General features: G+C 41.5%; 1 protein-coding gene across 3 annotated transcripts in view; it reads left to right on the top strand.

Annotated features, from left to right (window-relative positions):
- Positions 1–25,184, top strand: part of RNF144A (ring finger protein 144A) — a 141,505-nt gene that overhangs the window by 74,536 nt on the left and 41,785 nt on the right. For all 3 annotated transcript variants that reach the window (XM_004448259.5, XM_004448262.4, XM_004448260.5), the window contains one exon: positions 12,472–12,617. In XM_004448259.5, the coding sequence (XP_004448316.1) occupies positions 12,483–12,617 (135 nt within the window). In that variant the 5' untranslated portion in view covers positions 12,472–12,482. The remainder of the gene's footprint in view (positions 1–12,471; positions 12,618–25,184) is intronic.

Below are 25,184 nucleotides of genomic sequence, written 5' to 3'. Positions count from 1 at the left end.
ATCCTCTTCATGCCTAGAAAGCAAGTCTTGCCTAATTGAGCCTATTTGTTTTTCCTATGTAATTAATTAGGCAGTAAAGGAACCAGAATATACCTTTTTTCTTCTTTGGATAGGTCTTTTAAACTAGATGATGATACCTTTATAAACAACCCCCCTCATAGACCTAGCATTCTTGTTGAAAGAAACAATTAAACACTAAAGAAGTGCACACGTAGTGTGTAAGTAAATGGCAACGGAGGAGAAAGGGGCAGGGATATTTTTGGTGGGGTGGTAGCAATGAGCAGGCACAGGATGTTTTATGTAGTGATCAGGAATTTGAATGTGGGAGATTTAGTGGGTTGTAGGCCAATGTGCTTTGGAAAACAGAAGGATGAGTGCCGTTCTTGTCACAGTTGTCATACTGCTGAAATGAGTTGGGATGCTTCAGGCTTACTGCACTTTGATGGGGAACCTTCGGTTAGTTCTTAGGCCGTCATCACATTGGGAAAATCATTGAGGATGCATGGAGTAAGATTCTGTACATTTTGCCCATCTTATGGCACAAAGGGTTACCATTTATCAGCGATTAAAAATTAGCTGTGACTATATCCAAAGATAGAAATGAGAGTTTGGCAATATAGGAAAGTTATTTATCACAGAAATATTACATTTTCCAGTTAAGTGAAAATCATTCCTGTTCTCCCATTTGGTTTTGCTTCTCTCTCCCATGCTTGGTAGATATCAGATATTACTACTTCCAGATTTACATACATCCAGATTACTAGGTAAAGCACAGTTTTTACATGTATGGTTTCAAGTGTGAGCTCCTTAGCATGCTCCAAATAGAAGAAGGAGATTTAAAAGGCTCCTGTCTTCCTTCCCTTAAGAAGTCTTCAAGAAGACAAATGTGCATGATGTGGACCCTCTGTCTGGCCCCATGCTCCAGTCTTTCTGGAACAAATTCTAAGGAGCCTATGAATCTTTATGAGCCAGACTGCGAAGAATAGTAAAGTGCTGAGTTTACTGTCAACATCGAGCCTTGCACCATCATAAATCACCATCACATTGTATGGAGAGCGTGAGAGATGGGATGAAAATCTCAATTTGTTTCTCTTCTTTCTAACATCAGACACTTATACAGGGCTTCCTATTATGATGTAGATTTTAAGGATGCGCGTGGCTCCAGTTCCTCCCTGCATCCTGACCCCTAACCTATTCTCCTGGAGACGGCTAGCAGGAATTTCCTGATTGTGTGGGAGCCTGGTCCAGGAATCCTTTTCAGCTGGCACCACAGATAGAATTTGTAGATGCTGGGTATAAAAAGCAAGGACAGGCAAACTTTTCTGTAAAGAACAAGACAATAAATAGCTTAGGCTTTGTTGTTCTTTATTTTTTGTTTGTTTTATAACCTTTTAAAATGTAGAAACCTTTTTTAACTAAAGGGCTATACAAAAGGAAGTCTGGTCCATAGTTCATAGTCCCCTGCTATGAAAGCTATGAAGACTTATATGCGGTACAGAGCTTCCTTGCCTTACAATTGATATATAATAATACATCTACTTTTCAGGAAAGGAGAAAGCTGAGGTTCAGAGGGCTCACAGCTCTTCCCCAAAGTTCTTTGGGCACCTGGGTTCTTTCTTTGGCTTAGGTCAAACACCATGGACTTACCCTTGACCACTGTCTCTCTCAAACCTATTACCAAACTGTCAGTGCATTCTAGAGGCTCTTCTTTAAAATATATCTAGAATGTGACCACTTGTCCTCAGTGTATCCCCCCAGACAAATTTCTTACCCAGATTATTACAGTCACCTCCCAACTGGTCAACCTGCCTCTGTCTTTACTGCACTTGTGCTTAGGTCACCCAATACACAATTTCAGCACCAATTCCTCCTCCCAATAACCCATCTCTCTTTCCCCTGTTTTGTTTTCCCACTTAGCACCTATTTCTAGCTAATATGCTGTATATTTTTACTGTTGATTTTATTTATCTTAATTTTTTTTCCTGTCTTCCCACTGGACTGTAAGCTCCCCAGTGGCAGAAACATTTGTCTGGTTCATTATGTTTCCAGGAACTAGAGCAATGCTTGGAATACAATGATTGCTCAAAAAAAATGTCTGTTTAATTAAATAATGACTGAAAGATGTCTGCCTTTTGCTGTATCATGTGTAAATTCAGGATTATTTTAGTGGATGTTTTGTTCATCCCAATAGCATCGGTATAGATTTTAAAAATAGGATTGTGTTCGTGGACTAGACGTTCATTTCTCAGTTATATGGTTCCTGTATGTTCCCTGGCTTCTGAAAAGTGTCTTGGTCATTACATGGAAGGGTCTGACTAGAGCCTAAGCTGGGAATCATTTTTCCCTCTTTATTTCAGGCCTGTAACTTTCATCTCATCCTGTTGGTTTTCGTCTTCAGCCTATCAGGTATTTTTACCTTCCTCATAGGAAGTATAATTAAGCTCTTACCACCCCTGCAGAGTTCGTTATATCAGTTTATCCTGTTTTTAGTTTCCCCCATTCCTCTCATCTTTTCCAGCTATTGGAAAGAAAAGACAAAATCTAAATAAACTTACAAGAAATTTAGAACTTGCAACACTGGTTTAATAAGAAATGTGTCCTATGTATTCAGAAACCTCAAATTTTAACAGCCCTCCCCTTTTGACCTAATTTCCTAGATTCAACAAGAAACGTGGGAGTTATGCAATACAAATACACATGATAATACTAGGATGGTTTGTGGGGAAAATGCAGCAAATATAAGCTATGCACTATAGATAGCAGTAATATAACAATATTGTTTCATCATTTGTAACAAGGGTTTCAACACAATGTGATGTGTTGGTGGTGGGGCAATGTATGGGAATCCTGTATAGTGTGCATGATTGTCCTTTACAATTTTGAGATTAAAAAAAAAGAAACATGACGGGGCCAGGGCATTGGGATCAGGGCTAGCCAAGAGCAGAGCTCTCCCACATGATCAAGAATGGGGGACTCCCTGCCATCTGCCCCTCTCCATGACCTTAAACCTCCCTTCCCTCATCTCTCTAGTGGTCCTTCCATAGGTATTCTGTCTGCATTTTATACTTGACTCCTCTCACAGTTTCTTTGAACAGGTCCCTTGTATATGGTATACCTTTTATTTCATTCTCCTTTGCAAATGGCTTCAAAGGCAGGTGTTTTAACTGTAGTGAAAAAGGCTTTGATTATTATCAGGTCATACTCCTTATACGTGTGCTATGCTGTCCTTGCTGGCCTTTGTAATCTGGAGTTTAGAATGATGTTTAGAACTTAATAAAAATTTAGTGCCGAATTGTAAAATACCTAATAATGAAAAACTGAAAGGTTAGAGTCGTGTGAATAGAAGACTAGGAGTGGGAGTGGAACCTCTTGAAGGGGAATGATGTCTTAAGTTCTAGGAAAAGGAAGGATGCTGAATGTTTAGATGGTTTAATGAACGGACCACAACTCATAGCCACAGGTCTTCCTGTATTCTGATCTCTATTAAAAGGGTTTTATATATCGAAAGCAGGAAGGCCTTTTCTTGCAGGCAGCGACACAAGAATGAAGCCTTATCACCAATAAACTAAATTGCAGGTTTCCAGGGGGGGCATGAGGAGTGAGGGTCTGATAGTCTTAGAGAAAGTAACTGCTGAGCGAAATCCTTGAGGCATCTCTTCCTATCACCTTCCTCAGGTGGCAGTTGTGGTCACACGTGTCCATGAAAGTAAAGCTACAGTCTCAGGTTCACACAGCCAGATTAGCAGCAGAGCTGAGATTAGAAGCCAGGTTCCTTGAATCCTCATAGAAGCCAATTTCTACCCTACTTCTTATTCCCTCCTCCAGTAAATCAAGGGCTGGACAAACTCCAAACCCAGAAATTTCTCATGCTCCTTGTCCCAGTGACAAGGTTTCTGTTTGCTGCCTTGGAGGAAAAAGTAATTGTGCCTGGGCTACTGCCCAATACCGAGCTAGCCAAAGGCATGTGCCCAAAGCGCTCTAGCCATCAGCCAGTACTAGCTTAAAGGAATGGGGAAAAAATGCAGATGACAGCATAAACCGGAGTCCCTCACGCTATGAATTGTTCTTTGTTTGATAGAGTACCATTAATATCAGTTCACAGAAGAGAACTGGGGTGGCGCACTGCTCTTCAAACTTCGTGATAAATGTCAATAATTGTCTACTCCCTTTTCCCCTTTGTTTCTTTATCTGGAAAAAAAAAAAGGAGATAATAGCTAACTACTAACTACTTTGGCAATAGTACCTTAAGAGAAGTTCATTATCAGGTAGAAGGAAGTGGTGCCGGGGTGGGGGAGGTAGGGGCTGCTTTTAACAAATCCCTAAAACAACTCTGAGTGAGGAAATTGTCTGTAAGATGGAGAATTATTCTAAGAACGCTTTCAGCGTTAAAAAGTAAGGATATTCTGTTTGATTTCTAAAGTCTCGCACTCTAGTAGCAGAAGTATAATTATTTGGGGAAATTGGAGTTTAAATAATAGGTCCTTTGTGTCTTCTCCTGCTTTTTATTCCTGAACAGGGGTCAGAAATTGTGTCCATGTCTGGGTCATTTGTGGGAAATAAACCATAATGGTGAAGTTAACAAAAAGTCTTAAGCTTGCATGTGGAGTACTTTTTCTCAGCTCCAGGGAAAGCTTGCTTCAACTCTTGAGGTCTTGAGGAAAAAAAGAGCTTTTCTGCCACGAATGCCAATTTTTCCCTATGGCAAGAAGCCTGCGAGGGAGGCAGCTTCTGGAAGCAAGGCTGCAGCTCTGCTGAAGGCCAGGGAGGAAGAGTTTCAAGGACATAGCCTCATTTGAAATTTCTCGAAGGTCATTTTCAGCAGGCTTTTTTATTTTTTTATTTTATTTATCCCCGCCCTGCCCCACAGCTTTTTTGCTGCATGTTCTTCTGTGTCTGCTTGTCTCCCTTTATTGCATCATCTTGCCAACTCTCTGGGGGCGTGGGCCACCTTGCCTTCACAAGGAGGCCCTGGGACACAAACCCAGGGCCTCCATATGGCAGACGGGAGCCCAGTCGATTGAGCCACAGCCACTTCCCAGCAGGCTTTCTTTTGTCTCCATGGAGTTTCCCTCTTATACCCTCATCCTCTGTGTCCTCAAGAACCTTTGGAGCTTGCTACAGGAAGTCTCCATCCTGCCTGCCTGTGGTCCTGGAGTTTTTCTCTGTGTCCTGAGCATAGCAAGTGCAGACTGTAAAGCAGTTTGACCACAGGAAGGGAACAGCTTGTGGCTTTAAATGGTGGTGGGCCTGGGCAGTGAACGGAAGCCATTCAATTTTAAGTAGACATGCTCTCTAACCCACTGTAGGTCTTGCAGTGTCTACTTAGGATTGCTGCCCCCTAATGTTGAGATGTTCCAAATGACTGAATGCCTGTTCTCTCTCACTTACGCAGGTAACATTTAAGAAGGTTCAAAACCCAGGTAGCCTCCACATAATTCTATTTCTGTGGCTGTTTCTACAATGAATGGTCTGTCAAGGACAAGCCCCATGCAAAATGATATCTCAGATAGGTTGATGCCCTTTCACTGGTTTCCAGGACCTCCTTTGCTGATTGAGCCGATTTTTCCCTTCCCTCTTCTGCTGCAAATTCTGCATTTAGGAAAGCCTATATGTAAAATGACAAAAAACAGCCTAGAACAGGCAGAGTGTTTTCTTTTTCCTTTTTTCTTCATTGTATTTCCTTTTTTTGCTTCTGAGCTTGAGAAAGTGTTGGGTAGACAAATTGAGCTTCATTCTGTTCCCTACCAGGAGTGTTACAGTGTTCATTAGCATATCAAAAACTATAGGGAGTTTGATGGTTAAAAATAAACAAATCTGCTTAACTTTATTCAATTCAGTCTTAATAAATAAATTTGGGGGAAATACTGGCTTGAAATATTTACTCATTCCAGTTGAACCTACATTTCAGTAGTGATTATCTGGGTGGGTTCAAATGGAGAAAGTAAAATTGTTTGTGTGTTTTTTGTTATTATTTTTAATAACTTTTATTTTAGTACAGTCTTATATCTATAGAAAACATGTAAAAATAAGACAGAGAGTACCCTTAATCCTTATACCCAGTTGTCTTCTGTTTTTGACATTAATATGGTACATTATTTACAATCAATGAATTGATATTGATTTATTATTAATTGATGTCCAACTTCATTTGTATTTCCTTAGTTTTTCCCAAAAGTCCTTTCTCTGTTTCAGGATCTCATCCAGGATACATCATATTTAGCCATCATGTTTCTTAGACTTCTCTTGATTGTGACAGATTCTCAGTCTTCCCTTTTTTTTTTGATGTCTTGACACTTTTGAAGAGTACTGGTTACGTATTAAGTAGACTGTTCCTCAGTTGGGATTTATTTGATGTTTTTCTCATGATCAGACTGGGGTTATGGGTTCTTGGGAGGAAAATCCCAGAGGTAAAGTGCCATTTTTATCACATCATAGTGAGGGTACATTCTTCTAACATGATTTATCACTGTTGATGTTGACCTTGACCTCCTGGCTGAAGTAGTATTTGTGAGGTTTCTCCACTGAAAATTTGCTCTTTTTTTAACCCCCCACCCCCACCCCCCAGTCTGTATTATACTCTTTGGAAGAGTGGGGAGTTCACTTAGCAATATACATTTAAGATTCATCCATCCTTGAAGGTGGAATATCCACGCAAATTATTTGGAATTCTTCTGGGTGGGAAATTTGTCTTTTCTTCCCCATTTATCTATTTATTCAGTCATTTGTTTAGCAGTATGGACTCATGGATATTTACTTTATATTTGGGTTATAAATCAGTACTAGTTTGATACTTAGATAGTTCCAGCATTAGCCACTGGGAGGTCTCTGTTGGCCCCTGTATCTCTTTGACATACCCTCATCATTGAGGTTATTTGTTTGTTTGTTTTGAGCACTTTTCTTGCTTTGCAGTGATATAGAATTCTCCAGGCTCATCTTGTCTATTTACTGCCTGAGTCCTAAAATTGGCTATTTCTCTAAGGAACCCTGGTTCCTTTTATTGGAGCATGTATTAGAAACCAAGATCTGGGTGCTAGGGGTGCTTCGTTGCAAACTGGGTTGTCATTGTTTCTAGTCCTCTTAGCCAAAAAGGCAAGGAAATATATATATACTAACCTGAGCATATACACCAATCTGTAATTTTTAAAGTAACCATCTGTAACCATTTTAAGCTAATCATGAGTTCATTCTGATGCCTCCTACTCAAATTCCATTACCACATGGATTTTTCTATCTTTCTCCCCTTGTTCATCTGTAACGTCTCATTCCAAGAGTAAGAAACATGGCTTCCACCATCCACTATCCATTTAGTTAATTTTCCAGTACCAGTATATATGTATAGTGGTTTCAGTATTGTTAAACTGCATCCCTGTGGGCAACAACTTTATCAATAAGAGAACTGTGCTTATGTACAGTTTCTTTTGTCTTTAGTCTTGCAGATACCACTGTTACTTAGGTCAGTACCTCTCGCCCCTCCTCCTTAAGTGAGGTTGTTTCATCACATTCTGTATTCCATCCTGGATCCCCTAACCTCCTGAATGATTTTTTTAGAAATCCTGCTTCCATCAAGGTTTACTTTTTGTGCCATAAGGTTTTATAAGTTTGATAAATGCGTGGTCTATATGTCTACCTTACAGCATCATACAGAATAGCTGTTCTAAAAAATACTCTGTGCTTCACCTATTTAATCCTCTCTTATTTCCCCACACAAACCCCTGGCAACCACCGATCTATTTGCATACTTTTCCATTTTGCCTTTTTCCAGAATGTCATGTAATCAGTATGTAAACAATATGCAACCTATTTAAACTGGCTTCTTCACTCAGAAATATGCATTTAAGATCATCCATTTCTTTTTGTGACTTGATAAATCATTCGTTTGTATTGATGAATAGTATTCCATTTTACAGAAGCACCACGGTTTGTTTACAGTGGTGGTTGGTACAGGACAGTAGTTAAATGCCTGTGCCTTAAAGCCATATAGTTGACTACTGAATAGTTGTGTATGCTTAAGTAGGCTACCCTCATCCTCTCTGTAACTTGGTTTCCTTATCTGTAAAATGAGAATAATAGCCAGCTTTTAAAGTCTCAGAATCATTGTGAGCATTAAATGAGATAATGAATGAAAGTCAGTAACACAACATCTGATGCACATTAAACCATCCCCCTTACTATATGTGTATATATATTTATTATTATTATCATTATAACGATGATGACATATCCACCTATGACTACCACTGTCCAGAAAGATATAAAACAACTCTTGCCCTTGAAAAATGTTTTATCAGGTTGGAGAAATAAACTAGCATATATGGTAGAACTGGAATACCACCCTTACCTTGAGAGGGTCATGACAGAATAAATGCAAGTTCATATGCAGAATCTAGTACAATGGCTAGCAGATAAAGACACTCGGTTTAGGATATTCATGGAAGCAGGGCACTTGGTGTGCTTAAATCCACGTGGGCTGTAGAGTCAGATGGGTCTGGTTGGGAAATGGTATATCAAGTGGAATGATTTAGACCAGTGGTTCTCAAACTCTGTTGTGTATTGGAATCTCCTAAAAAGCCAGTCAAAACACCGACTGCTGCACCCTAACCCCCAGAGTTTCTGATTTAGTAGATCTGGGTCAGGACCCAAAAAATTGCCTTCAAAGATGTTCTCAGGTATGGTTGTTGCTGTCATTCCAGGGAGCACCTCTTGAGAAACACTGCAGTAGAGATCAGAGAAAGGAGAGATAGGTGAGGGATTCAGAGGAATCAGGGAACATGTCACAGAGCAACTGGGACTGATGCTCGGCATGAAGGGTTGGTAGGATTTGGACAAGTGGTTAGGAAGTGGGGAGGAGTTGATTGGGTACGAAATAGGGTGTGATTCAGCCATCTCTGGGAAAGCAGAGACTTGTTTGGAGGGAGTCATGAGAACAAAAATTGGATAATCGCTGATGGAGAGCTCTTTTCTCTTCCCTCCCCTCCTTTGCTTTAGGGGGATGAAAAACATGTGAAGAATAGTGATCCACTGAGCCCACATCTCTAGAACCCAGAGATGGGATGGTTCTGGTCAAATACAACATTTGACCCTTTAGTGATAGGCTGTTTATCGCCCTTAATGGGTTCATTTCCCTTCCAGCTCCTTCTTGTCCTTGTACCGGTGCATCTTCCATCACTACTTATAACCCATTGCACAAAGTAGTGCTTACTCAGTAACTTACCCTGTAAACATTTTGAATTGCTTAAATTGAGTAATACTTGTAATTGCCCAGATGTTCCTAAAATAGTTTGTTTCTTCATATGACTTGACATTCACATTAGGAAAACAAAGACTGTTGTGTTTTTTTTCTTTTATTGTGCATTGTGATTCTCTTAGCACAGTCCTGTTCCAAGTTTGCAGCTGTTCAGTGTTTGCAAAATCATATCAAACTCAACGTGTATATAGGGAAGGTGCATGAGGAGTTTAGACAATATATACCTTTTTTTTTTTTGGTAAAACCTGTCCTAGTCATCACCATTTGAATCATTATTTTGAGTGTACCTCAGAAGGAAAGAATCCTGCCTTGGCTGCCAGGAAACCAGAATTTGAACTACTTTGTGTCTGGCTCACAAGCCTGGGGTTAGAATGCTGAAGTCATGCCACCTGAGGTTAAGGGCCATGGGCTGACATGCGCCTGTGTAGCAGGAAGTCACATTGTCTGGGGGTCAAGTAGAAATCATGGTGGAGGGAGAAAGGAAGCCAGAGAGGTCAAGCTCAAAGCAATGCTGAGTGTCACACCGGCGAGGCTGTAAACAGGAAGAGGAGCCAAGCTCAGAAGCTGGGAAATGAGAGACTAGTTTGGGGAAGGAGAACAAGATAGGTTCCGGCAAAAGGTTTAAGAGAAAAGCTATAAATAGTTAATGGTGGAAGGAAAGTTTTCCCGAGTTACTTTTGTGCCCAAGACGTGTGGTGGGGAAGTAGGAAGGTGGGGTTCAAGTTCTGGGTGTTGACCTAGCTCAGCACTAGAATTCTGGCATTCTATAATACAGTTTGGTGTGATGCCCAATTCTGGACCACACTGAACAGCTGATGATGATAAAGCATGAAACTTTAGGAGGTTTTGGTGTTTGCTTTTTCTAAAAATTATAACCAGCAGATTGAAATTCTAAAAAAAAAAAAAAACAAATCAAATTTTAGTATGTAATTTTCCTGCATAAGAAACTTTTCTCCTCACTTTCATCTATATAGGTTAATGTCTAAATTCTTTAACCTTTACATATAATAATGACTTCTCTTTACCAAGAACCTAATATGGCCCAGGTACTGTAAATGTTACTTCTCAATCACTCTTCACAACAGTTCTGATGGTAGGTAGATTTTAAAAGGGGGAAACAAATCTAAAGTCCACAGAGGTCAAATAATATGTGCAAAATCATATAACCAAATGGCAGAACAAGAATTTGAACCCAGGTCTGATTGATTCCAAGGGGTGAATTCTTCACTCTAAAATGACAGCCTTTTGCCCTGCAGCCTCTGAACTCTGTACCTTTATAGCAGTATCAAAGCAAATAGACCCCAATTCTCCAGGTCTGCAAGCCAGTTGTTCAGCTGTTGCCCCCTGGGGAACATTTCCAGGCTTGAATGATTTCTTCAGCCCATCCGAAACCTGCAATGCTTTTGGGTAAGCTTTGTGATCCCTTTGAAGGCTTGCCTAGGTGCTTAGTCAAGACATAATTGACTCTCCGTGCAATGAACTTTAGGATATGGTGCTTGGAAAGAACATTATTAAAGCATTAAAGAAAGAGGAAGAAAAATATAAAAGAAAGCAATCATAAGCCGTGATCCCAGAACCCAGAAAACCCTTGTTGACATTCAAGATAATATAATAACTATAAATTCAGGTCACACTGAATTTGAAATTTGAAATTTCTCAAATGGAAATGGACTCAGGGTGCCTGTTTTGGGTGCCATGTTACCTTCAGCAGTTCCCCTCATTTGCTTGCATTCTTAATGGCCAGGGTCTCCTCCTCCCTCTTACCTTTTACATTTGTATCATTCATGTTACTTTTTTCATGTGACATTAAATCTCTGCTGTATGAGTTCTTGAGATTGAGTCTCTTTCTTCTGCATTATACTTTTCTTTTCCAGAGTGATCTGAGCAGAATTCACCAAGTAGTTTGTCCTAAGTAAATATTTGCTTAATGATACCCAGTGACCTATGCCTGACAAAACCTGATAAAAGGATGTAAATGAATAATAATAATAATAAATTATCATGACAGCTCTTTGACCCTGGTGATAACATGCACAAATAATGATAAAATTCAAACCTAACTGTAGAGTAAATAATGGTGTAACCAAATTCGTTTCTCACAGGTTGATTAATTTATGGCTAAATAAAATATCACAAAGGAAGGGAAGAAAAGGAACTGATTTTTATTGAGCATTTACAATTATGCCAGGCCTTTTATGTTTGTGATCTCTCTTCATCTGGTGAGATAGGGTTTATCAACCCCATCATACAGATGAGCAAACTGAGGCTGAAATGGGTTAAGTAACTACACTGTGCCAATTATGGACAGAATTAGTTTTGAAATGTAGAGCTTTTTGATCACAAAGCACCAAGTTTTATTCTGCCTGCACCATACCCCGCTTTCTGGTGAAGACATTTGAGTATTTCTTTCTCCTGTCTTGGTTTCCATCTCCTTTTTACCTGCATGAAATCTAAGCTCCCCTCAAAACTCAGAACTCACTGCCCGTATTAAGGTCTTTCTGACTATTCTAGTCCCTCTCTATTCCCATCCTTTCCAAGTATCTTTAGCCCTGATTTGGCACTAATCACATTCTGCCCTGGATTATCAGTTAGCTTTTTTGTTATTAATGGTTGCTCCTGAATTGCATCTGAAGATTTGAAGGTGGGAACTGTGTTGCAGATACATTTCCACCCTACCGAGGTCCTCCAGCCATTTTGTGTTTGTTGCTGACCATTGGTTAATGCTTTGTATTCTTTTTCCTTTATGTTCTAGGTCTTTGTTACTATATATACAACCCTCTCCTATAAGGGACAAAGTTAAACAAGGCAAGTCCAACTAGTAGGGAATGCTGTCCATATCTGTTTGGGGCCTCAGTTCAGAGAACAGGTTTAGATACTGAAGGTTTAGATACTGTGTTTACCAAGTCAATATGGAGCCTGTATTTTGAAGATCAAGCAGCAAAGGATGGAGGAAAGAGTGGGGATGGGGATAGATTGTTTGCCCTTTGAAGAGTGAACCTGAAAGTTGCAGTGAAAAATGTAAAGGAACCTCCCACAAGGGCCCAAGTCAAAGACTCCAGCTAAAACTTCTCAGAGAAATCTAATGAGAACTATCTAAACTCCTCAGCCCCTGCAACAGAAAAAGCCTGCTACCAGCCTGGGCTCTGGAAGAGAGTGACTCCTGGCTTAGGTCCTGAATGGAGGCCGTGAGGGGGCAGATTTGACCTTCTGTGCTTCTCTCTTTTCAGGCTGCTCTGCAATGACCGCAGCAAGGTACCGGCCCACATGGGACCTGGCCCTTGACCCGTTGGTGTCTTGCAAGCTCTGTCTCGGGGAATATCCGGTGGAACAGATGACAACAATCGCCCAGTGCCAATGCATCTTCTGTACTCTGGTTGGTTCTTCCTTTACAGGTTTAAATGAATTTCATGATGAGCTTTTAGCTTTAGTTGTTTAGACCCCCGGTGAACCTTTGGCCTGACTTTTGCGTGATGGTAGAGTCTCCTTTCTGAGGCTATAAGGGAATTCTTCTCTAATTTAGTCAGGCTCCCAAAGTAGACAGTTTGCATTAAAGTTGCTTGTGATGCAAAAGCAGTCACTTAAAAAACAGAATTTCAGAAGCTGGTAACACAATTTAGAAAACTTTATAGCAGCATGAGTTCTTCTTCCTCAATAAGTAAAGCTTCCCCACGCCTCATTTTCAATTTAATTTAATAATCACATGCTTTAGACTATAGCAGTGCTAACAAAATGATTGTGTGTGCCTAGAACATTGATTATTAGTGTCACCTCTCAATGGTCTGGTGCTAAATTGTGTTTGAGGCCAAATGACCTGCTCTCGATGAATACTGGGACTTCTCTTTTCCTCCCGTCTGACAAACCCAAAATTTTGTCCATCAGAAAATAACAAATGTGGCTTTAGAATTTATTTTTAGTTACTCTCATTTAATTGTACTTGGTTTTTGTTCCCATTCAAGGAAAGAAAAAAGTAAAAAAAGGAAACTCATTGAACTATGAAGAAATAAAAATAGTTGCTTCTTAATGTAACTACTGTTATAAGTAGATCGTCTAAAGAGCCTATTTATGCATTTTTAAATGCCTAGATTTACATCTCTCACTCTATCTTTCTTAGCCTTTTATACTAGAAATGTTCTTTCTTCTTGCCCTTTATCTTACAAAATTTATTTGTGTATCATGATTTCATGATGTAGGCACAGCAAACAGTGTTGTCTCCAGTATACAGATCAAGAGACTGAGCTTTACAAATGATTTAAGTCTACATCTTCTGATTTTTTTCTTTCTGCTAGACTTTGACTTTTAAGAACAAAAGAGTGTCTGGATGATTCCCAACCTAGCTTAGAACAGGACTCATAATAGCTAATCAATAAAGGCTCACTGAATTGAATTGAGGTGAATCCCTTTCAGTATTTTTAGTTGACATCTAAAAATGCACCTCATTAAATCCCCAAGAAAATAACTTAAACTTAGAGGAAAGGAAATTGCTTTTGACATTTCTTTAAGATGGGAATGATGGAGGGTGGGGGTGGGAAAGGAAACCTTGGAAGAGGGTGGAGAGACAGACCTCCATCCAATTAGCAACATGAATTGGACTCATTTTACATTTCTAAAGGAGGAGCTAGGATTAAATCAAGCTTGTCAGGATGGAATAAATAACTAGCTTTATGCAAAATTGGCTCCCACTTGCCTGGAGGGAAGTGCTCCACAGTAGATTCTCCTTCCTCAGATGTGCTTGGACAGGTTTTCTCTCTCTTAGGGGTCACCTGCACGCTGTCACGGGGAAACGACTTCGTGAGTGTGGGATTTGTGTTCTTTCCTTTGAAATATTCCATTCCTCCTGCTCTTTTTGGCAAGGTTTTCATTTTTTTTGCTTTGGTTTTCTATTTGTAGAGAATTGTAGTAAAAATAAATAAGCAGATCTAATTCTGACCCAACACTTAATTCAAGTCAATTAATGTGAAAGCAGGAAAATAGCACTGGTTTTTCAAAGAGGGGTTGCTGGGAATATAGCTAGGAATATAGCGTGACACTTGTGATTTTTTTCACAGCTCTCGAAAAGTAAAATGTTCGCAATATTGCAGCTTTTGTCTGCAAATCACTGTAGTGTGAAACGAAGGAATCCCCTGTGTGTGGACAGATTGAGAATGAGGGTAGGGGGTGGAGAACCTATGTGCCATGATTTCCTTGGTCCTGCGCCTTCTCCCTTCAAGTCATGTGGGGCTGGAGCAAATGATGGTGAACGGCCCTTGGGCATATAGACCAGAGCTGTTGTAACTGTCCTTTGCCTGGGGTACAGGCCTGGGAAGGTATAATAGAGTAAGTAAAGGAGAGATTATGTAAGACTGAATGGGGGCATTCTTAAAAAAATAGTGAAGAATTGCGGTCAAGGTGATATAGCCTGTGCATAAATTCAAAGTTGTTTCCAAGTGTACCTAGTCCCTAAAAGTCCAAATAAGTAATATAAGCCCTACAGTCTTTGAATGTTCAGAAAGGATCTAAGACTGAATGTGTATTCAAGGTTGCATCCATACAGAATGTGGAAGATAGGCTAAATCCAAGCTGGCTTGGAATGTGGAGAATATGTGTTAAATCAAATTTACCTGGAGGAAATAACCTATCTGATACTCAGATAAAACACTGAGGTAACTAACCAAAAGGCTGTTTGCGTACAACCTCCGTTTGTCTCCCAAATCCTATTTCCTCTGTATAAAAGGGTCTGAAAAAGGCTATTCGGGGCTCGGCTTTTTATTAGGACAAGAGTCCGCGGAGCCTGGCCCCGGTCGAAATAAACCAACTTCCTTCTTGGAGTTCTGGTGTCCTGCCCTTCAATACCGTGTACACCCGATTTCTCTACAACAAAGGTATGAGGAAAGCACGGTGTTTGGAGTCAGACATTCCCGGTTTGCAATGCAGCTCACTTCCTACGTCAGCCGCTTCATTCCATCTCTTTCAAGGAGATGAAAACAGCTTACCTCACAGGGTGGTTGTGAAGTTCAAGTGGAAAAGCATATGGGATAGGCATTCAACAGGCCTTGTTCCTTCTCATTTTGCTTCTAGGTTTGGGCATAGGACCACAGAGAAAACTTTAAAAAAGGGTTTGGGGCAGTTTTTTCCCCAAATTTATTCCTGAGACACATTTGTCCTAAAAGCTGAACTTTAAAAAATAAATAAAAAGATTTTCTTGGTGAAATCTTTGAAAATTTGTGAAATGTGGTGAAAGCATTCCAGGAGAGGAGAGACAATCCATTTGGGGACCCACAACTGTACACTGTGTCCCTTCTTGTGTCCTTTCTACCAAGATGTTCCAAATGACAGTAGGAGGGGAAAAAAAAAAGTACTGAGAACTTAGGAGTAGAGGCAAACTGTTTATTTAACTTCTATTTCCCAAATTTCTTTGAGACTGAAAGTTTTTACTACCAGTTAGCATTATACCGCTGCTATGAAAGATACTCTGCGTGGGATTTACTTGGAGGTTGCATTTGATTTTGCTGGTGAGGGCGGCACGTTCCTATTTGTGATTTTGATGAGGACACAGCGTCAGCTGGGCTGTGGGATGCAACCTGGATGAGAGAGCAGTGTAGTGGGTGAAGAATCTTAACAATTCAGTGAACTCTATTAGCACTGCACACATTCCAGGTATTATGCCACACGGAGGAGACTGGGAGATTTGGAAACCTATTAGAAATCTCCACTGGGTCCCTTTTGGCTGAGTATAACAACGAAAATTTGAAAGGCCAAACGTAAACTTGAACATTTATGTGCAAAAAAAGAAAAAAAAAAGAAACATTTAGATATAGTCAACAGTTTTTGTGCAAAAGAACTAGAAAGAGAGATAGCGTTGTTGGCACATGTCAAAATAAGGCAGCTGTGGTCCTACTGAAGAGCCAATCTCATTTTGTCTTCTCAACCAGTTACACAAGCCCATGTGTGCAGTGGCCAAGGACATTCTCTATGGACCAGAATCTAAAATGTATAAGGTATTACAAGCTAAAACAGAGCTTTACCCTTGCTGTGGGGCTGTGTTTCCTTCCCCTTGGGGGTATGCAGTGACTCTGGGTTTCCTCTCTGTCACCATTTTGAGAACTAATTGGCTGGGTGGAAATGATTTGGTGTTTGTGTGTGTCTGTGTGGTGTCTGTATCTGTCAGAATGGGGTGGGTCATGCAATGATTAAAAGAAAGATTCCCTAAATCATATTGGTTTGAAAGGTGTATTTCCTGTCCAAGTTATATTCAATCATGGATTTGAGGGTACTCTGACTTCTCATGCAAGGGTTTTGAATGACAAAGCTTCCACTTCTAAAGTGTTGCCCCTCACTGTGGCAGGGCAGAAAGAACATAGTAATTCGGGCAAAGGCTCTCAAAGGCTTCCTTGAGCTGACTCGCCAATTCTGCCCATATTTCATGGCCAAAGCAAGTGACTTAGCCACACTTGACTTAAAAGGGTAGAGAAGCACAATCCTTCATGTACCCAGAAGGAAGAGAAGGACAACCATAGCAGGGCCCCAATGGTAGTTTCCATCCTCTAGCCCTGGTCAGGTCACATTTGGAGCATTATGGTCATTTCTTGGCAGCATATTTTCCAGAAGAATTAGCAAGCTCTCATAGGCCAGAGATTCATAACTAGGAAGGGGAAGGGCCATGGAACAACTGGCCTTTTGCTATTTTATTTACCAAACTCCTACTGAACATCATCTCTGTACTAGGTGTAGTGCAAGTGAGAGAAACACCCAGTGGTGATTAGGGAGAAATGAATAAATGAGTAAGGTGAGGATAAACCTCAAAAGAGGTTGCCAAAAAAAAAAAAAAAAAGATTGGCAGTCAGTGGGCATATCTGGCAAGTACTCATCATATTCCGGAATTGAACAAAAATGGGAGAATGAGGAAAGTTGAGGGCAGGGATAGTCTTCAGAACCAGCCAAAGTCAAGATTTCTAGCTAAGAACATGGGAAATATCTGGGATTCTTCAGGAATTGTCTCCTGGGTTTTGGTTTGCAGCTTGATCTGCTTGTGAGGAAGTAGACAAGCTCTGTGGTTCTAGAGCATAGTACAAAGAGCAGGTGGGTGGAAGTCACAAGGGCCTTGTAGGTTTGGGCTCTGGATTAGGCAGTCTTATGACATGATCAACTTCCTGTCATTGAAAGCATTCAAGGAGAGGGGAGACAATCCATTTGGGGGCAATTGTATATGATTTGTCAGATAAAGAGAGAGATTTGTAGGCAACTACTGGTACCTTCATACTCTAAAATGCTGAAATAGATTCTTTCACTTTTTATAAAATTTCTGCTTTTATAAAAATGCTTTTCACATTGTGGATCAGTTGCCACCCAGATGGTTGATGAGGGTGGAACCAAGAAAAAGGCTGTTTGGCAAACTTGTGGAAAGGATGGGTCCCAATGAGTCGTCAAGAATGAGAAGAAGCCATAATCTTAAGAATGACTCTCAGACTTTTAAATCTAATGGAGAGGTTTATGGAGCCATAGGGACCCATGACTCATGTTTCTCCTTACAGTAATGCAAATGTTTATCCTATGTTCCTTTGCATATTGGACACAGATAAATTGTTTCGGAAGTTTCTGAGGTCCACAGCAGGATGGGACTTTGCCCCAAGACAAACTGTTTTCTATAAACTAATTGTGATAGGATTTTGTGCTTAGCATTGCTACTGAAATAAGGTTTTTTGAATATTGTAATGTCTTTTTGGAATTCAGACGGTGGAGTGTTGTGGCAGTTTGATATAATTTATGAATTCCAAAAAGGAGATATTGATTATGTTTATAACCTAGCCTGTTCTTCTGGGCATGATACCCCTTTGATCGTATTAAATTTAGAAGTTTCACTTGTACTTTATTAAATCAAGATTAGGGCTTTTACTCTACCACCATTAGAGTATTCAGGGTTGACTTCCTGCCTCCTCAGTGGGAATAAAACAGACTTTCACATGGAAGTAGATATACAGAGAAGATATGCAGAGGATCCTGCGGCCCAGAAAGAGAGACGAGCCTGATTACAGCTGAATCTTGTGAAGAGACCAGGGCAGCTGAGCCTGGAAAGAAATGAGCCCTGGGAAGAGAGAGGCTTATGCCAGCCTGCAGCTGAGATCAGAAGAAGCTAGGACCACAGAGCCTTAAGAGGAAGAAGGAAGGCTGAACTCTTGTAGACACAAATGACTTTGGGTGAGCAAGTACCTCTTATGGTACCTTGAGTTTGACTCTTCAGGGCCTTCTGACTAAGCTTCTACCCCAAATAAATCCCCTTTATAAAACCAACAGATTGCTGTTGCTTTGCTTCAGCACCCCTTTGTGCTGACCAATACACATGGCATCAGAGGCACATGGGCAGACTTTGGACCATGTCCTTATTGAGATGCCTCGGCAGCGAGAGGCTGAGGCCTCCATGGCCTGAAGGCCCAACCCAAAGGGGACGCCCTGCACCTCCCCACGGGAAAGTATTGCTCTCCTCAGCTTTAAAATGGCCTGAGTGTTCTTCACGTGGGTTGAAGGGCAGAATTTCAGAGAAGACCATAATGGAAGCTGTATTAGTCAGCCAAAGGGGTGCTGATGCAAAATACCAGAAATGGGTTGGTATTCATGAAGGGTATTTATTTGGCGTAGGAGCTTACAGATACCAGGCCATAAAACATACGTTACTTCCCTCACCAAAGCCTATTTCCACATGTTGGAGCAAGTGGCTGCTGACATCTTTGAGGGTTCAGGCTTCCTGGGTTCTTCTGGGCTCAACTCCTCTGTTTCCTCCACAAGGTCAGCTGTAGACTATAAGGCTCTCTAGGCTTTTCCTCTCTCTACATGGTCAGCTGTAGACTATCAGGTAACAGCTCTGTCTCTTTCCCTGGGGCTCTAGCTTAAGACTTCAGCATCAAACTCCAACATCAAAACTCCAACATCAGAAACTTGCAACTCTGTCCTTTGCCATGCCTTTTATCTGTGAATTCCCACCCACCAAGGGGCAGGAACTCAATGCCCTAATGATGTGGCCCAGTCATAGCCCAAATCATGACTCAAACAGACCTAGGTACAGATCAGATTACAAACATAATCCAGTATCTATTTTTGGAATTCATAACCATATCAAACTGCTACAGAAGGCTTCAGTCTTTTCTTGGCTGCCCAAGCCCAGAGTTTCCCAGTGGCATCCACAGTCTTGGCAGACCTTGTTTCAGTGGGATGCCAAATCACCTAGGCCTGAAAACACTGGTCTAGGAGAGTGGAAGCTTCCACTCTAATGCTGTTCAGAGAACTTGTGCAAAAGCCTTTGGCTCTGAGCTTTTGGGTTGTAACCAAGAGATGCCACATCCCATTGGTCCTTCAATATCCTGTGTTCCCATGCTGCTATCAAATTCCACACACTCTTTTGGTCTCCCCTATACTTGTTGTATTGAATAGTTTTACCCAAAATATTGATGTTTTGTTGCTATCAAAGTAATTTAGAGTCCTACAGCTGCCAGAATTAGAGATAATGGTCTCATTCCAAATATGAGGAAACTTGAGGCTTAAAAACATTAGGTACTACACTTCCCAACCTGAGAATACAGATTCCAAGTGATCCAAGAAGGGGGAAGTATCAATTTTATTTATCCTTTGGGGGAAGAACAATTAAAATAGCATAAGGAAAATTTTTTTTTTTTTTTTTAAGATTTATTTATTTATTTTTATTTATTTAATTCCCCTCCCCTCCCCCGGTTGTCTGTTTTCTGTGTCTTTTTGCTGTGTCTTGTTTCTTTGTCCGCTTCTGTTGTCGTCAGCGGCACGGGAAGTGTGGGCGGCGCCATTCCTCAGCAGGCTGCTCCCTCCTTCGCGCTGGGCGGCTCTCCCTATGGGTGCACTCCTTGCGCGTGGGGCTACCCTACGCGGGGGACACCCCTGTGGGGCATGGCACTCCTTGCGCGCATCAGCACTGCGCATGGGCCAGCTCCACACGGGTCAAGGAGGCCCGGGGCTTGAACCGCGGGCCTCCCATGTGGTAGACGGACGCCCTAACCACTGGGCCAAAGTCTGTTTCCCAGGAAAATTATTTTTTAACCATGCCACGATTAAATTAGGCAAATAAAGCATGCATTTCCTTTGCTATGAGCTTGGATAATAGTTATTCCATGGCAATTAGACGTTCTTACCAGTAGAACCTAAATACAGAATTTAAATAAATAAAATTGGACAAATTCTTGCCTAAATGCAGCTTCTGTGGGGGAAATCTTTTCTACACAGAATCATAGGTATAATTCTAATAAAAGCGGTTTTTTGCAGTTTAAGAAAAAGTAGAGAGTTTCTAAAAAAGAGTCTGGAGGCTGGCAGAAGGTTTGCCCCCATGCACAACTGAGCAGAGTCAGAGAGACAGATAAAGCAGATACAACCCCCAGATATTGGTTCCTTTGAGGGCTAAAGAGACCCACGGGAGTTATGGTCATGGCCGATGGGGTTAACTACCAGGGCAGATGGCCCCTCTTTGGAAATGGTGTTTATGTGTGATGAATCTGGACTCAGATGGGATCTCCCTTCATAAGACTTTCATGCCAATGTGCTGGAGGTGCAGTTAATGTTGGGGTTTAAGATATATTTAGGGGATTTGAATCTCTGGACTGACAATGTGATAGCCAGATCCTGAGCCTCAACAGACTCCAGCACCTACAATCTGATTTATTGGACTTACCACACTCAGCTAAGATGGAGTTGAAGAAGGACAACCACCACACCATGGAGCCTAGAGTGATTACAACTGAAAATGGGAGGATTGCATCCAGCATCCATGTGGAATCTGAGCCTCCTCTTGACATAGAGGTGCAATGGACACAACCAATCCAATGTCCACATAGAAGAGGTGGCATTGGAATGGGAAAAGTGGACATAGTGGACGAAGGGTATGGGGAAAGGCAGGAAGAGATGAGAGGTGGAGGTGTCTTTGGGACATGGAGCTGCCCTGGATGTTACTTCAGAGGCAATCACCGGACATTGTAAATCCTCACAGGGCCCACTGGATGGAATGGAGGAGAGTATGGGCTATGATGTGAACCAATGTATATGAGGTGCAGAGGTGCCCAAAGATGTACTTACAAAATCCAATGGATGTGTCATGATGATGGGAACGAGTGTTGTTGGGGGGGGGGAGAGGGGGGGTGGGGGGATGGGGTTGAATGGGACCTCACATATATATTTTTAATGTAATATTATTACAAAGTCAATAAAAAATAAAAAAATTAAAAAAAAAAAAAGAAAAAGTAGAAAGGTAGGAATGGTTGGTTAGTTAGGTATGTTACTGAACACAAGCAGTGGAATTTATATACAGGTCTTTGTTCTCCCTCCTATTGTGGGATTTTAAGCAAGCTGCTTGATTTCTTCCGGCCTTAATTTCCTCATTTCTAAAAGACAGTCAACCTCATGAGCAAATTAAATGAGAAATGTATATAAAGTATTGAGCAGTAGCAGGCCTGGTGAATAAGTAATGCAAATATCATTTCCCTCTTTCTTATCCATTGCCAAGGCCACTCAACTGTTATGCTGTGGTACTGCTACTTAGACTCAAGATATTGGATTATTTATTTTAGCTTTATTTCCTCTCCTAGAAATTAAGTGGATTTAGGTGATGGCCCTTAATTTAGACATCTTTATATCCCTGTCAGCTTTGTATTATCTGTGCAGAGTGGATGTTTATTAACTTTAACCTTCTAACCCTTACTGAGCATCTCCTTGTGCCAGGGGCCCTGGAAACAAAGCTAAGATTATGATCCCTGCTCTTATGATCAGGAAGAGAGACGTAGATGGGTAACTACCATTTGGGGTAGTGAGTATTGTATTTGCAGCATAGACAAAGCTATGTGACAGCACAGAGAAGGGAGCAATTAATTTTCCAGTATAAAGGAAGGCTTTTGGGGTCATTTGGAAAAATGCACGGACAAATTATGCCACCCCAGTGGAGGCAAACAAAAGAAGGTGTTATCAAGACAGGATGGGATCAGATTTGGAAGGCTTTTGCTAGGGTTTTGACTAGCTCCTATGATGGCGAAATAAATGGCAGGGACTAGATGGCGAAAAGGCAACTGTAGAGGTGGAGCAAGGGGTGGTGATATACAGAGACAGAAGAGCAATGTGCTTTGCCATCTTTTTTTTTAAAGATTTATTTTTTATTTATCTCCCCTTCCCCCCCCCCCATTGTCTGCTCTCTGAGTCCATTTGCTGTATGTTCTGTGTCCGCTTGCATTCTTGTCAGCGGCACTGGGAATCTGTGTCTCTTTTGTTGCGTCACCTTGCTGCGTCAGCTCTTGGTGTGTGCGGCGCCACTCCTGGGCAGTCTGCGCTTTTTTCACACAGGGCAGCTCTCTTTATGGGTTGCGTTCCTTGTGCGTGGGGCTCCCCTATGTGGGGGACACCCCTGGGTGACATGGCACTCCTTGCACGCATGAGCACTGCACATGCGCCAGCTCACTACACAGGTTAGGAGGCCCTAGGTTTGAATGTGGTAGGTGGATGCTCTATCAGCTGAGCCAAATCTACTTCCCCTTTGCCATCTATTGATATGGCCAACTCTAGGTCTACTTTATTTATTTATTTTTAAGATTTATTTTTTATTTATTCTCCCCCCCCCCACCCACCCAGTTGTCTGCTCTCTGTGTCCATTCGCTGTGTCTTCTTCTGTGACTGCTTCTATCCTCAAATCTACTTCCCCTTTGCCATCTATTGATATGGCCAACTCTAGGTCTACTTTATTTATTTATCTTTAAGATTTAGTTTTTATTTATTTCTCCCCCCCCACCCTGCCCCAGTTGTCTGTTCTTTGTGTCTATTTTCTGTGTCGTCTTCTTTGTCTGCTTCTGTTGTTGTCAGCGGCATGGGAATCTGTGTTACTTTTTGTTGAGTCAACTTGTGTCAGCTCTCTGCGTGTGTGGTGCCATTCTTGGGCAGACCGCACTTTTTTCCTGCTGGGAAGCTCTCCTTCTGGGGTGCACTCCTTGCGCATGGGGCTCCCCTACGTGGGGGACAACCCTGCATAGCAGGGCACTCCTTGCGTGCATCAGCACTGCGCGTGGGCCAGCTGCACACGGGTCAAGGTGGCCTGGGGTTTGAACCGCGGACCTCCCATGTGGTAGGCGGACGCTCTAACCACTGGGCCAAGTCCACTTCCCTCTAGGTCTACTTCAAATCAAAGACTTCCTAGGTCAGACCAGAACAACACAGGAAGCAGGAAGGTTGGATTCCAGGGAGTGCACACAGTTCCCAATGAGACCAGCTTTTCTGCATGGTATTGTTTGCATTAATAGCCCGAGTTTTAGACATTATACAGGAAGTCTGTTATGGTAGAAAGAACACTAGACCACAAATCGCTTGGCTCTGCTATTAAATATTTAGCCAACTTTGGGTAAACCCTTTAATCTTCCCTGTCATCTCTTCATTTCCTCATCTAGGAAATGAAAGTTGGACTACGCCATCTCTGAGGCATCTTTGAGCTTTAAGATGACATGAACTTGTCATTATCTAGTGCTTTTGTCACAGCTTTTATTTGTGTATCCATTAAGATGCTTCATAATGGATGTGCTGGAAACTCAAATCTATGTAACTTAAACAATAAAGAAAATCTTGTTCTTCTGCCTCTGTTTCCAGCCTCATCCTCAAACTCTATATGGTAACCTCTAGAAGTTTGCAGAACCAGAATGTCCCCATCATGATAGCAAAATAGTGATAGGTACTCCAGTCATCACATCCTCACCCCACACTGTCTCTCAAGAAGGAAATATTTACTTCTCCTGTGAGGTAAAGAAGACAGTTCTTTTTTCTAGGCAGTACCTATTTAGCCTCATTGGTTGTATGACCATCACTGATCTGATTCCTGTAGTTTTTGAAATGCGATACACTGATTGGCTTAAGCCAGCCAGAACCTACCCCTGGAGCGGGCGGGGAGCAGAATCTCACCTGGTCAAGAAAGGGTAAGGATGTTTCCTGAAGTAATTTCAGGATATTCCTTAGAAGGAGGCAAAATTGCATCTCTACTCTCAACCTGAAATATATCCTCTATAGTTAGGTCCCCCCTAAATGGCAATTCCTTGGTATAATCCAGTCCCTGCTTTTTCCAGCCACTCACACCAGCTTCCTACCTCCACTTCTTAGACCCCTCCCTGCTTCCTTAATCTCCTACACTCAAACCATTTCTCAACTGTCTGAAGCTTTTCAATACTTTTTTATATCCAGTGCTTAAATGTCTAATAGTATTTGTCATAATGGGTTGAAATTATGTTTATTTATCTATATCCTCCACTCGATGAGCTTTTTAAGGACAGGGATTTTATTTTGTTTTGTTTTCCCATAAATGTTGGCACATAGGAGGCACTCAAAACAAAAATTGTGGCTTGGATCTTATGTACTTGGGTTTCAAATGGTTTAATGCACTTAGAAGTAAGAAGTTCCTTTTATTGTTCTTGTTTTACTATGACTACTGGTCTTGCTACTACTCTGTGTCTACCTTTTTTATGGGAGGTGTCTAAAAAATCAGTAGATTTCAGAGGAAACAGAGCTCTCTCTTACCCACATGGCATCAGCCTGCCCTTGAAAGATTGAATCCTAGGGAGTAGTTTTCAGGACTTCTTTCACTCAGGATCCCTTTGTTCAAATGAAAGTCTCCAGAAACCCGAAAATAATGTAGAGCCTTTGAAATCAGCCTACTCTGTCAGCGCAGAGTTTGGAAACCACGAGGCTGACTGTTTCTCCTGCTTGCTGGCTCTGGAGGGGCTCTGAGGACTGTGGGCCTCTTTGGGAACCAGAAGCCACAGTCCTCCCCTGTGGTCTGCGAGCTCCGAGGTGGGGGGGGCAGCACTGCTGCAGGGGTCTGCTGGTGGGTGGGGGTGAGCTGAGGTGCCCTGGGCGAGTTCCAGAGCTGGGGATGGACCCGAGATCTGTGGTTTGCAGATGCCAAAATCACCGCCAAGTAAAGCCAAACACTGTTAAG

Source organism: Dasypus novemcinctus, chromosome 25 (assembly GCF_030445035.2).
Source record: "Dasypus novemcinctus isolate mDasNov1 chromosome 25, mDasNov1.1.hap2, whole genome shotgun sequence".
Classification (NCBI taxonomy): domain Eukaryota; kingdom Metazoa; phylum Chordata; class Mammalia; order Cingulata; family Dasypodidae; genus Dasypus; species Dasypus novemcinctus.
Note: the sequence above shows the minus strand (reverse complement) of the source record. Positions and strands in the feature narration are given on the sequence as shown.